The 17,072-nt window shown below is 32.2% G+C and overlaps 2 protein-coding genes across 2 annotated transcripts; both read right to left on the bottom strand.

Annotated features, from left to right (window-relative positions):
- Positions 1 to 650: 650 nt before the first annotated feature.
- Positions 651 to 1,416, bottom strand: LOC143529827 (zinc finger BED domain-containing protein DAYSLEEPER-like). Its single transcript, XM_077025530.1, has 2 exons — positions 843 to 1,416; positions 651 to 775 (listed from the first exon to the last, which is right to left on the bottom strand). Exons 1-2 carry the CDS (start codon positions 1,414 to 1,416, stop codon positions 651 to 653), a joined length of 699 nt encoding a protein of 232 aa, XP_076881645.1.
- A 13,111-nt stretch (positions 1,417 to 14,527) lies between these two features.
- Positions 14,528 to 14,977, bottom strand: LOC143529826 (uncharacterized). Its single transcript, XM_077025528.1, has one exon. It carries the CDS (start codon positions 14,975 to 14,977, stop codon positions 14,528 to 14,530), a length of 450 nt encoding a protein of 149 aa, XP_076881643.1.
- Between the last annotated feature and the right edge of the window lie 2,095 nt (positions 14,978 to 17,072).

Here is a 17,072-nt window from a genome sequence, read left to right as displayed (position 1 = left end):
ATTCCCCGTGGGGATCCCCATTTAACCGTCGGGTTCACCGTTTAAAACCCGATTGTAAGAAAATGATACAAAATTACAATACAATATTAATACACAAAAAGTTCAATATCCAAACACATTACACATACAAAAGACATTATTAATACATAAAAATGTTTATTTCTCCCATCACAACGGAAATTAACTTCATGATTGATCCTTCTTACACGTCCATACCGCACCCATTCAACCATTCAAACACTTGTCACGCCGGATTGCTATGATAATCAAACATTAACATATTAATTGGAAACTATATAAGAATCAATGTTAAACCATATTAAAATGTAAACGATAAACCATATATATATGTATTACCTCAATACCATCGTCACAATCATATTCAATAGTTTGGCAATATGCCTCGGATTCTTCTGAACAAGTTGCTATATTCATATCACAAAAGTCAAAAGTTTATATAGTAGCTAAGTTAAAAATAAAAAATAAAATGTTTGTTTACCTTTGATTTCATTCAACAACCAACTTTGGGCGCACATTAACGCTTCCAATGTTTTTGGATGAAGACGGCTACGATGTAGACTTACCAATCTACCACTTGTACTAAAAGCGGACTCGGAAGCAACGGTAGATATTGGAATCGCCAATATATCTCAAGCAATCTTTTGCAACCTTGGGTACTTGACACCATTTGTTTTCCACCAAGCTAAAAGGTCAATCTCAGTTTCTTTTATCCAAACTTTCTCTTGTAGATACAAATCAAGCTCCGTTGTGACACCTAATATATAAATAAAGTTAATACAATTAATGAATAAAGTTAAATTAATGTAAATAATAAGTCATACCCGAATGATTATCCTCTTCAACGAATGTGAAGTATTCGTTGAAAAATCTTCCACCCCCCGCATTGTTTTGACTTGATCTCACACCATCATCCCGTGAAGTTCCTTGACTGTAACTTTCATAATCTTGAAACAACCTATATACAAGCTCCTTAAGTTTTATTATCGCACTCTCCGACTTTTCAGAACCATATATCTTTGGAAAAGCAAACTCCATTGCTTTCAATTTGTAACGAGGATCCAAAACTGCTGCTACTCCCATTACCCCATGAATAACCGACCAATATTTATCAAACTTAACAATCATCTTCTCTGCCATCATCTTGATCATAGGGTCTCGATCTTCTTTCCATATACCCAAAGAAGATTTAATTTCACATATTGATGGAAAAAAGACATTCGCTGTCGGATATTTAGTACCCGAGAACATCAAAGTCAGCTCATAAAACAAACTCAACTTATCACAAATGCTTGAACCTAATTCCCAATCTCTTTCAGTTGGCAAAGTTTTATATTGGGTTTCTCTTTGCTTTAAACGTTTGAAAACTTCCTTGTAAAGAATAGCGACTTTCAACATTAGATATGTCGAATTCCAACGTGTTTTGCAATCAAGAGGTAACTTTTTTGAACAATCTATTGCTAAATGACGAGCAGCTTCCTCAAACTTTTCTACTCTTTTTTGTGTTCCCGTCCAAAAAACAACACTCTCTCTAATTCTTCGATTCCTTCACCAATGACAGATAAACCATCTTGAACTATTAAGTTCAATATGTGCGCACAACATCGCATATGAAACAACTCCCCACCTAGAATCAAAGAGCTTAAAGACAACTTATCCAATAAATAGTGAATCATTAAATCATTAGTGCTGCAATTATCAACTGTTACTGTTGATATCTTTCTATCAATATTCCAATCACACATTGATTGATATAACACCTCAGCAAGAACTTCAGCAGTATGTGGAGAAGGTACATAAATAAACCTAGTAAAAGTACATTTGATAAAACATTCAACATATTAAAGTGGCAATTAATAAAACAAATTTTGAAGTATACCTCATTATTCGGCTTTGCATTTCCCATTTCTCGTCAATTAGATGTGCGATAATTGACATGAAACCTTTCTTTTGATTACCTGATGTCCACATATCCGTGGTAATTGCAATCCGGCTTTGATTTTTCTCCAAGATCCTTTAATAAATCAAAGATATAAATTAAAAGGCAATTAAGTAATAACTAATTATATTAAAACCAAATAATTAATGAAACATACCCCATTGTCTTTTCTTTTTGAAAGTCATAAATCTTCAAAATATCACTCTTTAAGGTATTTCGTGATGGAACCTTAAATAAAGGTTGTAGTCCGGTCACAAACTTTCTAAATTTATGATGTTCAACAATCACAAGAGGATATTCATGAACAATAACCATCTCGGCTAGATCTTTCCTTGACTTGTCGGGATCAAAGTTTAAACAAGTTAGATTTGTTTGTCCGTCGGTTGTTTTTTGTCCCATCCCCAATACTTGTTGACGTATATCTCTTTGGTTTCGTTTTGGACAAAATTTGTTATAATGATCAAGTAAGTGGCGTGTTCCATTCTCACTCTTAGCTCCTAATTTTCTCTTGCAATAGTGGCACTCCGCCTTGTCTTCACCATTGATCGTCATCTTCTCGAAGTGGTTCCATACAATTGACGTAAGTTTTCGCTTCCTAGAACCCATGTTGCTATCATCATTTTGGGTTGGGGTTTGGGTTTGCTCTCCTGTGGTTGTGTGTGATGGACCTTCATTGCTTGTATTTGGTGAAGATTGGTTCATACAGTTATTGCTATCGGCTTGTGAGTTATCACCCGGAGATGTTTGTGGTTGTTGTGTGTGTCCTTCCATAAATCCTACGAATAATTATGAAAATGAAAATGTTCTTAGCATCGCAATCAAAACACAAAGCATGCTTCACAACAGTCAATGCACTTAATACAATACACTTATACACAAGCATGCTTCACAACAGTCAATGCACTTAATACAATACACAAGCATGCTTCACAACAGTCAATGCACTTAATACAATACACAAAGCATAACTTACAACCGTCAATGATCTAATAGAATGAACAATGAGTTAGTGAGTGTTGACCTCAGTTAACAAATAACTATATATGTATTCAGTTCAAGAATCTTGTTAACTAAATCTATCAAACAAAGTTTGAATCTATCAAAACTAAATCTATCAAAAATAGATTGAATCTATCAAACTAAATCTATCAAACAAAGTTTGAATCTATCAAAAACAGAAACTAAATATATCAAAATAGATTTTGAAACCACTACTCACTGGGCTGTGGAGATGCGCGGCGGTGGCGAGTCAGGCGAGTCCGGCGAGATGCGCGGCGGCGACTGCAGAATGGGGAACGGGCTGTGCCTACTCACTGCAGAATGGCGAGTCCGGCGACTGCAGAATGGGGAACGGCGACTGCAGAATGGCGAGTCGGGCTGTGAGATCAGAGATGCGCGGCGGCGTGCGGGCGGGAGGTTGTTCTAGGGTTAGGGTAAATGGCCAAATGGGAAAGTAGGAAACTGGTTTTAAACGGGTATACGGGAAAATGGGTTAGGCAGCCTTATTGGGAAAATAAATAATAAATAATATATTATATATAAATATAAAAATTATATTTAATTAAACGGGTTTTAAACGGGTATACGGGGCGGGTATACGGGGCGGGTACAGGCTATACCATACCCGCCCCGAACCCGATTAACTTAAACGGGGAAACCCCGAACCCGGACCCGTCCCCGATTAAATGTCCCCGAACCCGCCCCGTTCGGGGCGGGTTTCGGTTTTCCCCATCGGGTTTGGTTTTTTTTGCCATCCCTACCTGCGTTAGGTTAACCTGAACCCTTGAAGCTTGTTAGCCTAACCACTCCATTCACTTTCATCGGTCTTATCTTTGTTGTAGCAACATATATATACACACACACACGGTATGGTTATAATAAAAAAGCTATGCAGTTTAAGAAGTGTAAGAAATGTTTTTAACCATTAGACTAGGTTATTTAACGTACAAGATTGAGTTAATGGTAAAAAGATCTTTCATACACTCTAACATGCCATCAGTTCATCATAACCTGTTAACCACCAAGTGTACCTCATCTTTTCTCACCTAGTCAATCCACGCATTCTGATGACTAGTGAGCAAATCTTGAACGGAGAAAGCATATGGGAAGGGATGTTACACCATTGACTTATGAATTGCCAAACCAAAGTCAATAGATCACAAGATTAAGTGTTCAACCATTTCCATACCATCGTTGCATAACGAGCACTTATAGGAAGCAATCTGAACATTCCTACAACGAAGTTCATGCATCCATAGTTGCTATACGATCCATTTCCGCCCTCCAAGCAAAAATGTTTACTTTAAAAGGAACCCAACGTCTCCGTGTAAGATGAGGATGAAGTCCGAGACTATATTTGACCCAAAACTATGTATCTGCAAGACATAACCGAAAACATACCAATTTGATCTCTTAGCTATCACCATATATTCCTTCTTAGTTCTTAACTTCACCGGATAAAGAAGTGGGAGGCATTCCTTCAAATCTAGTTACCCCATTGTAACCGGCTCCCTAACCCTACTAACCTTGTTTTTTTAAAAAAATAATTATAAACTTTTATATGACTATGCTTTTTAAAAATATCACACCATAAAATCAAGTATTTTTATTCCTTTTAATTCGAGTACACTATATCATTATACTTTACAAAAAAAACAGTGTTTTCTAAGCACATTGATGTAAAATACGTAATTGCATATATGCATAATTATAATCATATGTTACATAACTAACTACGTATGTCGCATGATTATATAACTTTATGCATACTTATGACGCGTACATAAATGTACCCATCTCGCATCCTGGTGGATTTGTACACTTTATAGGTTAACGGCATTTGCATTTATACACTTTACCCATCATGTTTCTTTGAGAATCACTATAAGTAGTGAGAACTTTGAGAACCCTAAAATACCCAATAATCATAAATAAGATAAATGACACATGTCATCTTCATAATCGTTCTTAAGCTCCTAATCAGTCAAAACACATATATATCTTTAATAAGAATGCTACATTTATTAGGGGATCCCAATAAAGAAAAGTAAATTGCCTGGTCGCTATCGTGTTGCATGGATCCATTCATATGAGTGTAAAAGACAAACACTAGTAGCTAGTTCATGTGACATGTACCCTCATAATTCTCATGATGATCCTACTACTCTGATTTTTTGTTTCATATTCGATGTGCACATTTACCCAAAAGAATACTGTTCTACAAAGTTTGTGCCTTTGATCGACAAACATATACCCTCCCTTGATTCAGGAATATACATCATGCACACAAATGTATAATACTTTACGTACGTACATGATCACTTTATTATAAATCTTTTAGGTTTATAACTTTATATGCAAGTGTGGCTTGTTTTGAACTTTATTTCTATAGCTAAAGCTCAAGTAATTAAATATTGTAATTTTACAAGCTTGATCGTCTCAGACGCGACTATATTATAATTTAGGGACAATTCCCAAAAGAACCCATTTATGGTGAGGGATTCCAAATTTGTCCCCTCAAAATTGTTTTTCCAGATTTGTCCCTCTTCTAACGCATCGTCGGCGATGTTTTAGGTAGTCTCGCCAACGAGTAATTAGCTAACACATAGTAAACAATGTGTTAGGCTTTCAAACACATAGTGGACGATGTGTTAGGCCTCCATACACATAGTCAAAGATGTGTTAACCATTCAAACATAGGGTCAAAGATGTGTTAAGCTAGTTGTTTATTTTATTTAATACTATATTATCATAACTAATTTTACTTATATTTGGTTTTCTTTCATAACTTTTAATATATAAAGTTTTATATAATTTAGAATTTACCATTGAGACGTGTTTTTTTATCTACATATTGACATCGTTTTTTTAAACCATGTCAGGTCAAATTTTATTGAACATTTCGATATTAATTTAACACCGCTCGGTTTTGAGTAGGTTTATATAGGTCCGTAGATAAAAAAAAACATGTCTCAACGGTACATTCGAAATTATATAAAACTTTATATATTAAATGTTATAAAAGAAAACCAAATATAAGTAAAACTAGTTATGATAAATATTTAAAAAAAATAAACAACTAGCTTAACACATCTTTAACCATATATTTGGATAGCTAACACATCTTTGACTATGTGTTTGGAAGCCTAACACATCGTTCACTATGTGTTTTGAGGCCTAACACATCGTTGACTATGTGTTAGCTAACTCGTCGGCGGGACTACCTAACACATCGCCGGCGATGCGTTAGAAGAGTGACAAATATGAAAAAACGATTTTTGGGAGACAAATTTGGAATCTCTCACCATAAATGAGCTATTTTGGGAATTTTCCCTATTATTTAATTATTTTTATGTCTTTATTTTGATTATATATTATATACAATTACAGTTATTATCTTTAATATATATATATTATAACTAGTTTTTATCCCCCGTAATACATGGGTGTTTGACATTATTCGTTTATAATATAATATTTATATATTTTTTGGATTTTAATTTTAATTATTGTAAGAAAGTTAATACTATACTTAGGATTTAATGATAAAAGGGTTTCATAAATAAGTGAGATATTATAACCCGGTTTAAAAGCTATTTGGGTTTGGTGAGTTTCATGACCCGCTTATTTTTTTTTACTATAAAATTGTTTCTTAATTATAAATAATATTTTCTTTAAAAAAAGGATATTAGTTTTTATTAAACCCCTATTGTATAGGATTTTCATATCAAATATTCGGTGGATCTAATTTTTAATTTAATAGATGTTATACCCTGTTTAAGGGCTATCTAGGTTTGGTGAGACCAATACCCGTGAATTCAGGTCAAATACATGAGAAACCTCAATTTACAAATAAAGCAATCTGATAGTCCGATAGAATGTAGGAAAGATTTTATTTATTGTAAGGAAGTTAATAATATCCTTAGGATTTGATGATGAAGGGTTTCACAAATAAATGAGATGTTATAACCCGGTTTAAGATCTATCTGAGTTTGGTGAGACCTATGGCCCGTTTATTTTATTTATGATAATATTGTTTATTAATTATAAATAACATCTTTTATAAAAAAAAGTCAGATATTAAGTTGTAGTATACTCATATTTGATATGTTTTTCATATCAAATATTTGATGAGATTAATTTTTAATATAATGCAATGTTATTTCCCGTTTAAGAGCTATATGAGATTGGTGAGACCTATACGCGTGAATTTGGTTCAAATGCATGAGAAACATTCATTTACAAATAAAACAATATGATGGTTTAAGAGAATTTAGGGAGGTTTCGTTTATATATATTAAGATAGTTAGCCTTTAATCATAGTTATATGTAATAATATATAGTTACTATGTAACTAAATGTCCTTTTTTCAGAGTAAGTGTTAGTTATATAAGAAAATGATCCAATGTAGTAATTCATTATCATGCATTACGTGTGTGACTTCCTACGTCGTTTGATTTCAAAGAACACGTGAGCCCTAACTCAAGAAAACTTCGACATCTCCTGACCTAGCTAGGGTTAAAATCCATCATCGTTGTTCAAACTTTGAACTAATTCTCCAGGTAATCTAGCTCATTCCATATTTCTTGGTCCTGCGATGGTTGATTCGTGCCTCAATCATAAGAAGGTTAATCTTTTTTTTTTGAAATTGATACATTAAATCACATCACAAGATCTCAAAATCATCAATGTATATCCAATTAATCATTAATTCATCCAAACAAACACATCTGGATATTCAGTCAAATCAATTTTTGACTTGAGCATAATGGCGTTTTAACCCTGAAAGTATTAGGTTGTAAGCCTAAACGTTGTTTTAACCTTGAAAATATCATGTTTTAACCTCTAACGTTTTAGGTTTTGGAATTTGACTTGTACGTATTTGTTTTTTTAACCTTGATCATATTCGCGTACCTAACGTACGTTAAGCGATTATTGTACAATAACTCAGACCTAATTATATAGTTGTTAAGATTAATATATATTATTAGTTAAACGCGATCTATTTAAGTAACCTGTTTTTTAATGGCGGGCTAAGGGGACCTCTTACGATACTAATCAACCCCCCGTTTTGATTTGATTTACTTTTATGGCAATACACTCATATACAATGAGTCATCAAATATAAAGAATCATCATGCGTACGTTATCACAATGAATTAAACATCCGTATACAAGTGATACAAATGATGTGACAGGGAGAGTAGGTTAATTTACATTCGGTAAAAAACAATTCTGAGGGGTGGTCCTAATTTACCAAAAAACTTTTATATTATCAAACAAGCTAGTACGTAGTTGCTATCATGGATTACATTTTGACCACCAGATCATGTGATGAAGGGGCTCACATATTCTAGAATGATAGTCATGACAATGAATGAACCACTTTTTCAATATCTCGTTCATCACAACAAGTTTCTTTTTCTTCATTACTAGGTCAGATGTACTCTAAACACACAATACGTACTATCATAGTGAAGTAAGATTTGTTTATATAAATATATGAGAATAACTTTAAACACATGCCAAAGACCTTGATAAAAAAACAGGCTCAAGAAAGTTAGAAAGAGGTTGTTAACATGAATCTAATAATTTGAGAGGCGTATCATAGTTATTATTATTGGTTTTGAAACATTAAACCCTAGTCACGGTTAAAACTTGAACTCATAACCATTTAGTTTATTAGAAAGTTTATATTATAATTGCCCAAATAGCTTGTGGTTTTAATCTTGCTATAAATTGGTTGGCTTTGTAAACAAGCCGAGCTGAGTTGGCTCGTTTGTAGAGGACTAGCTTGCTCGGTTTGTAAATGAGTTGAGGCCGAGCCACAGTTGGCTCGCTTGTTTAGCTCAATTAAAAAAACCCCAACTTTTAATATTGTATAACCCAATAAAAGGCATGCCCAACTCTAAGCCATTTTATGGTCCAATTCATATCAAGGCATTTCTTTTCAATGTTGTAAGAATTTAATCACGCCAAGGCAAACCAAACCAATTATTTTTTAAAACCGAGTCGAGTCCGAGCTCAAGCTTTCAATTATGCTTTAAGTTAAGTCGAGCTCAGTTGGTCTGTCTTGACTCATGAACAACCCTATTTTAGATACACATTGGATATCACCATACCTACACATTTTCTGTTTTTTTTCTAACCATGTATTATCTTCTATACTTGATGGCTATTTATAACAAACCATAAAAGAAAAATAAAGGAACAAAAGAAGAAAAATTCCATCCCACATTGGTAAAGGAAAGGAAATGAGAGGCTTCCACCTTAGTATAAATAGGATTGTAACTCCTTCTCTCACATCGCTAGATTATAAAACTAGTGAGCTCTTTATAAGAAAGAAAATTCACATGTTAATGTTCTTATAAGACATATCACACCCACCCGAACGCGCACGCGCACGGGCTCGGGCAAAGTGCGATGGGCGCAATGTGGCGCTTTGATGGTGTACTTTGCACTTCGCGATGCGAGACCCATCGCGTATAGCGACGTGGAGGTTACTCAGACGGGACACGTCGCCTGCCACAAAGGCTATAAGATTCTTCGCGAACGCGACGCCTTTGCGCGACGGGGTCCAAAATCAACTATAAATAGGAAGCAAACGGGACATTCTTCCTTGCTCAAAAACTTCTTTTCTCTCTGAATTTTTCACACATATATATTAAGAGTATAGTATAATACCCGAGTATTGTAACGATATCCTATCCGATCGAAAGAAACTTACATACGCGAATCCAAAAGCTCTGCCTATTAAGGTAAGACATTGTGCCATCGTGTAAAGTTTCTAATCTCGTGATTATCGTTATGATTATTGGTTTTATACTAATATAGGTATACTACATTGTGCTTATCCTAGGTGCTTAATACCAAGAGGCGTTTTCTTTAAATTGTAAACTTGCAAGGTAAGACATTCGAGTTTTTATACAACTCACATTTGCGTGAGACAACTATTTTTCCGACACTGTCATGGTGATTTCAAAACCTACAAAACCCATGATAGATTGTCTAAATATTTTTAAATGTATTTACAAAGTATTTAAAATACATTACAGTGATTAAGTCTCTGAAGACTTACGGGATGGTTACTACTGGTATTGTGGGGTTTTGTATACAAGGCTTGTCTATTGGGCTATTACACGTTACGTATTGGACAAGTGTTAGCCAAGAAGTAATATGACCACATTCATAGATACGGTCGAGTGACAAGTACCTTTCGACAATTTGTAAGCAGGCAGATGTAAAAATATCTTAATGTTGTAACTGTAAAATGTGTCATTTACAAATGAATGTACTCACTAGTATTTCTTGCTGATCAAATATTTTAAACATGTTTCAGATGACTTGTTAGAAACAAAGAAATGATGCCTAAGGGCTTCAGCTTAAATAAGTGGCTTGTTACCAGAATAAAGAAACGTGTTTTGTAAATTAGGGTTTATCCCTATAAAAATTATGTTTGTATCAAAATAGATTAAATTCCTGGTTAATTATAATAACAATAATGGTGTTTTTATAACTCTGGTCATTTTTCCTAACTACGGTTCTGATGACACATTCCACTGCAAAATAATTTAATAAACACCGATATTATCAATCAATGTTTACGGCTTCCCTCTCGGGATATAGGGGTCAGGGGCTGTGACACTATTCCATTGTTGAAGATGGACTAAATGGTGAAATTGTTTTAACTTTTTACATATGTAGTGTTTTAGCCTTTTAGAATAACTTAAATGAGAAGGTAAACTTATGTATATAGAAAAAGATAATGAAAAAGAATCTTTGAATGATGGTGTAGCTTTTAGTATATGGATTTGAACCCAGACAAGGGTAGTGGGTGTTTGGTTGAAATGATATATATGGTGCTAAAAGGTAAGAAGGTGTAAACAAAAAGTGTATTGTGTATGAAAGAGATAGTAGGAGGATGGTGTTTCCTTTAGTGACTAATCATATCCCTTTTCAACTATAGAATCCATTACTTTTAACAGTGTCTTCAACGTTAACACACGTTTTTTCTCATATACATATCTAGTCAGCATGGCACATCAGTTTTTTTAATTCAAACGTATTTTTACTCCCAGAACTACAATATTTATTATTCACATATATAACATACCTTTTAATGTGTATTTAACTCAAATGCTAGAAAGAAAGAAAAAAAAAGATAGAACGAAAAAGAAAAAAAAGGAAATCGATGCATGTGACTAAGCTGATGGAGCCTCAAGTGCAGGAGGCATCAAAGCCGCATGCCCCACATGCAGGTGATAGTGTGATACCTCAACCACGAATGGTTTAAAAATAGAGCAATGGGAGTGGTCTAAGTATTAAACATTAAAACGTACTGAAATACAATACACTTATGTTGTAAAAATGTGGATAAGTGTTTCCTCTTGAATTCGTACAAATGCATTGCATCCATCATATGAACTTCTTGCTCATGTGTTTGTTTGTCATCCTTCTAATAGGATGCTTGGTTAATGAAGACAATATGTGTTGTTTAATATAAGAAAGAGTACATCATATGCTTTTTGTACGTGCATCACACATTAGGGTAGTACATCTTTAAGACTTTAACACATATCAAGTCATCCTATTCATATTTTAAATGTTTTTAGAAAAATCACATATATTTCTATTTTTGGTGTATTTATATTATATATGCATATATGATACATAATAGGCAAAAATTATACAAATATATTCATGAATACGTGAAAGCTTCTATAAATGTACTTCATATTTAAGGATCATCAAAAATGTTTTTGAAATATACGAACATGATTTACTTTGTACTTTTAAAAACTTTATATTCTCAAAAATGTCATGTACTTGAAAAACAAAAATAAAAAGCAACTCAGTTAGTCTAATGTCAAAGAAAATATCACAAATCATTAAGAAATACAATACAAAAACGATTTATATATGGGACTGAAAAATCAGTATCTAATACTCCCTAATTAATACCTAATGTGATCAACAACTGATAATTAATTAAGTCCCATATATAATGTATTCAAGAGTGATATACTATGATAGTTTGATCTTAAATGGTCTCTTTTTTGTAGTGAAAATGTGTAGATGTGTATTTTTGTCTATAAATGTGTTTTGAAAAAAGCAATCTCACTGTCTTGTAAATATAACTTTTAAAGATAAAAAGAAGTTTGTGTAGCCCTGAAATATGAAAAAGCAATTTGAGAAAAAGGCACCATAATTGGTGTTATTCAATGGTTGTAGGAAGTACAATAATGAATATAGTGGAACTTAAGGTTTTGGAAGGCAGAGACAAGATATAAGTCAGTCAAATGGTCAATCATTATGTGCTTCATATTTATCTTCCATGTGCTTCATATATATAAATTGAATTTAGTAAACAAATTAAAAATCTATATATTTTGTTAATTACTCTTCAGTATTCAATTAAAACAATAAAATTTCTGAACTTTTAACAAGCTTGTATAAAACATGCCAAAAAAATATGTTCTATTTAGAAAAAACCCTTCATTTATTTTTTAAACCAATTAACTGAAGTCAAAACAAAGATCTTTGTTTAAAGGATTCAAACACTCGCCACTAATAGAGAACAATTCATATTGATGTTATGTTTTTTTAACGATCAACTAAAAAAACTTTATTAAAACACTAGTAGGTAGCTAGCTCACAAGTACAATAACACCGCCGATAGACGTAACAAACAAACAAAAACAATTACAATCAAAAAGCACGCCATCCTCCTAAGATATCTCTATATTTTTGCATATATTCTTAACCCAAAAGTAGTCCAAAATCTTTATCTCCCAAGATATCTCTCTATTGATGTTATGTTTCTACATAATTATTTGTTATCGAATTTATATTAACATAAAAATTACAAACCATACGATGTTAGTATAATTTACTTGAAGAAAATAATAAAAATGTATCCAACAAGATTTTAATCCTTATTCATATTCAAATATACGCCCTACTAGGGTTGTCACCCCGATAAAACACGTACCCGAACCCGAACTAACCCGACCCGAAAAACCCGAACCCGAGAAAAGACTAACCCGAACCCGAACAGAAGTAATTCGGGTTGGTTATCGGATTTGATTTATAAGTTTCGGGTCCACCCGAATAAACTTTTAGTTTTGAAATTAAATATATATATATATATATATATATGTATATGTATAATAGGTTTAATCTTTGACACTAAAGTTATCAAATTTAGTCATAATCGATTGTTGTCATTACAACTATTATAGATCGATTGTTTATTGTTATTTTATGTGTTCCGTTTATTACTAATAGCAACCGTAATCGAACAACCAAATCACGCCCGATTGAAAGCGATTATGGTTCGAGTTAGTTTTATTCTTCTTTTGGATTGTTTTATCAAGTTATGTTGATTTATTATTTGATTATTTGCTTAAGAGCAAATAATAATATGTTATTTTAATTTTATCATTGTAGTTCTTAAAATTTTTTGTTTTTTATTTTGTTTTCTAGGATACCCGAAACCCGATTAACCCATCCGAAAAAACCCGAATTACCCGAACCCGAAAAACCCGTGAGAGATTCGGGTTGGGTTTTGGGTCAAGATTTAAAACTTTGAAACCCGAAGAACCCGACCCGAAAAACCCGAAACCCGAAAAATGAACCCGAAGAACACCCCTAAGCCCTACTATATAGATCACCATGACGCATATTCCATTCCATCGATATTCAACTCGTATGCAGGGTTGTTCAAAAAACTCATGACTCGTTTAATTTCAAGCTCGAGCTCCAACCCACCCTGGCTCAACTCATGAACAACCCTACTCGTATATGATAGGGTTACAGATAGACCACGTTGCCATTATCTGCATCACATCTATTTTTTATTTTTCTTATTTTCACGTTTTATATATTATTATTTTTCAATTTAGATTAATTGTTGTAACTAGAGAGAACCTGGAGATTATTAAACCTCTTGTCGGCCAAAATTTATAGTGTCAATTTCATATAATTATCTCTAATGATTATTAGATATATAATTATCTCTAATGATTATAGTGTATCCAATGTTGTCAATTTCATATAATTATCTCTAATGATTATTACTGATAAAGTAGTTAAAAAGAGGTTATGTAGTATAATAAGCATTAGTTGAAAGTTGTTCTAAAGATGATTAAACTCACAACTATATATACAATGCTCTTCTAAACATCCTGCTTTAGTTCAAACAAGTCATCATTTCTTAAGAAATATGAGAACCGATAATCATTTTGAACATGAGTAGTTCCAAGAAAAGGAAAAAAAAAGTTAAGTAGAATTATATTTTGCATATAAATTCTAATGTTTTGATGTATTAATTAAAAATATTGAGTATTTCGGACTAAAACACATAAACTTACACTACTGAGCAAAGAAACATCGGGTCATAATAAAACATCATATGATTATTTGAATGTGTTTTAAAAAGTAATTATTATGAATTATCTTCTAATAATTATATTTACATACTTATCAATTTCTTAAAGTTGATATAATAAGATTTAGCAAAATATAGAATAAATGTAACATAAATATAAAATTAGCTAATTATCATTATCATTAATAAGGTCGAAATTTTCGTCTACATGCTTGACAAGTTATTTCCATACACGAATCAACACGACGTGTCGCTCTTTCCTTCATTTTCTCCGCCCTCTCTACTTCCTCATGTGCCATCTCCCACATATGTCTAGCGCGTGCAAAGTCCGACTGCGCCATTTCCATTTCCCGTCGTGTCATCTCCATGACACGCTTGGCATACGCACTCTCCATCGCAGCTATCCGAATTTGGTCCGTGGCTCTCCATTTTCGCATCTCTGTCCCCACAAATGGTTTAATGGGACGGAGACTGCTGGAGAGCTCGAGGTCCAAGGAAGGACCTACACCGCCATTTAAGGGATGTTGGAGGTCGTCAGATCGGAAGGTTATAAGATTAGATGACCATTGTGAATAGGAGGGTGTGGTGAATGGTATAGGGAGGAGTTGTAGTTCCTTATGATCATTTTCCATTGTTTTTGAGAGAATGGAAAGAAGTTGGCTAATGGGGAGCTTTAGTGTGACTATATATACACCTTTTAGGATATATATACTATAATAATATATTTATTTTGGATGATTAACGTCTTGTAAGAAACAAAGACACTTTTTAGCTTATATTTGTTATTATTAATCATGGTTTTTAATTTTTATGTAATTACAAAAACTACCTAATAAGAATAATTGTAGGTAAATATAAGTGTGTACAATGACCAGTCTTACCTATAACAAACTATTTGGATTATACTTTTACTTTAAAACGGTGGGAAGCAAACATGCAATCTTTGTAGTCAAGTATAATAGGTTATATAGTATATTACATATGTATGCATATGTGTGTATGTGTACATATAATGAATAAGATATCATAAGGCAATTAAAAACTCCAAAACCTAAATGATAATATTATTAATTAGGGAAAAGTTAACATACTGACCAAAAAAACGTACTAACTACGCAAATCAAATAATGTAATTATATATATACAAATAATGTAATTATGTAGTTACATCATAGTGTAATTACACTACAATATAATTACACTATGTTGTATATATAATTACGCTATTTAATTCATACGGTTAGCATGCTAATTTAATTTGTATTCGATTTAAACCATTATTAATTAAACCTTGCGTTATATTAGAATTACAGCATGTATATGTACTTTTTGTAAACCTAAAAGCAAAAAAGAATTATAGATATATGAAGAAAAAAATACAAAACTTATCTACACCTTTCATTGCAAACAAACAAATAACATATGTATTTGTCCTTTTTCCTTTCCATAACTACATAATTCAGAATGTTAAGAAAAAAGATAGACCCACTAGATTTTTTTTTCAATATCTATTATTGTTAGCTATTACTTCTATTGTTATTCATGTATTCACTTAAAACATGTATATATAACTACAATAGCTTGATCGGTTGACACGATTTTTGCGATTGATCGATACTATTATATGCATTCAATCTTGCATCTACGTGTGTGTGTGAGTGACAACATTTATCATAGTTGATTCGCATGACTTAATCGTCTAGTAATATACAAACGATGCATGCTGATTTTAGAAAGGAGTACGATATAGCATTCTATTAAATTCTCCATGTTTATCGTTTTGAAAGCGTTATCTTCATCGGTTTTTACATGTTCTCTTAATTTTATCATTGTCTTGATTTTTTATATAATAGAAAATTAAGAAAAAGTTGAAGAGTATATAACATCAACCTTTTAGAATATATAAACCATTTATTTGAAAAGGGCTATCCCGAAAATACCCTTTATTCTAGTGCAAAATGACCCTACACAAACTTGGTATATTGACAATGGTACAAAAATCTAGCAACAATGTTTGTAGGCCCCTAAATAATATTATTTTTAGTTTCTATGCGAATATATTTCAATATTTAAGTATCACATCAAACTTGTTAAATTTGGGTGAAAACAATCAATCTTACATCTTATAACTAGCTTTAGCTTTAGAAACCCGTGTATTATATGGGATAAAATAATGTATAAATTACAATAAATAATTTAATACAAATAAAAAAAGTATAATTAAGTCTCTTTATATTATGTAAAAAAATGTATTACAAATAGTCGTTTTATATCATCAAAAAGATTTGAATTTTAAATCAAGAATGAGTTATTTTACTATCGGTATACAATAATGAAGCAATGCCACTGGAAGCAACATTTAAAACAATGAGGTCTTTCGATTTGAGAGATGTAGCAAAAGTCTTTTACAAAAATGTTATACGTTTCATACCCGGCCATAAACAAAAAAGACACCAGATTTTCCTTTTTAAACAACTTTCATGTTGTCCTTATAAATACACTGTTGTTCAACTATCACAATAGTCTTATAATGAATATAAAAAATGAAAGATTTGTCTACAATTTTTAAAACTAAATATTTATTTAAAAATAAAAAAAAAGTTTATTATAGCTTTCTTCAATATGAAGATGTCTTAAAAATTAAATGTTAATGTACTTTTTAAACATAAACTCTTTTATATATGCATTTCAATCTTAAAGAAAATAAATTTATGGCACATAATTACT

This window comes from Bidens hawaiensis, unplaced genomic scaffold, assembly GCF_021521415.1.
Source record: "Bidens hawaiensis isolate Kalapana, Puna unplaced genomic scaffold, B.hawaiensis_p1.1 tig00008759_1, whole genome shotgun sequence".
Lineage (NCBI taxonomy): Eukaryota > Viridiplantae > Streptophyta > Magnoliopsida > Asterales > Asteraceae > Bidens > Bidens hawaiensis.
Note: the sequence above shows the minus strand (reverse complement) of the source record. Positions and strands in the feature narration are given on the sequence as shown.

Bases quoted from the DNA above. Each gene is read 5' to 3' on its own strand.
- LOC143529827 (XM_077025530.1), bottom strand. From the start codon at position 1,416: ATGTTGAAAGTCGCTATTCTTTACAAGGAAGTTTTCAAACGTTTAAAG. The intron at 776-842 runs GTATGACTTATT...TTTATATATTAG, and splicing joins TGAAGAGGATAATCATTCGG to GTGTCACAACGGAGCTTGAT.
- LOC143529826 (XM_077025528.1), bottom strand. From the start codon at position 14,977: ATGGAAAATGATCATAAGGAACTACAACTCCTCCCTATACCATTCACC.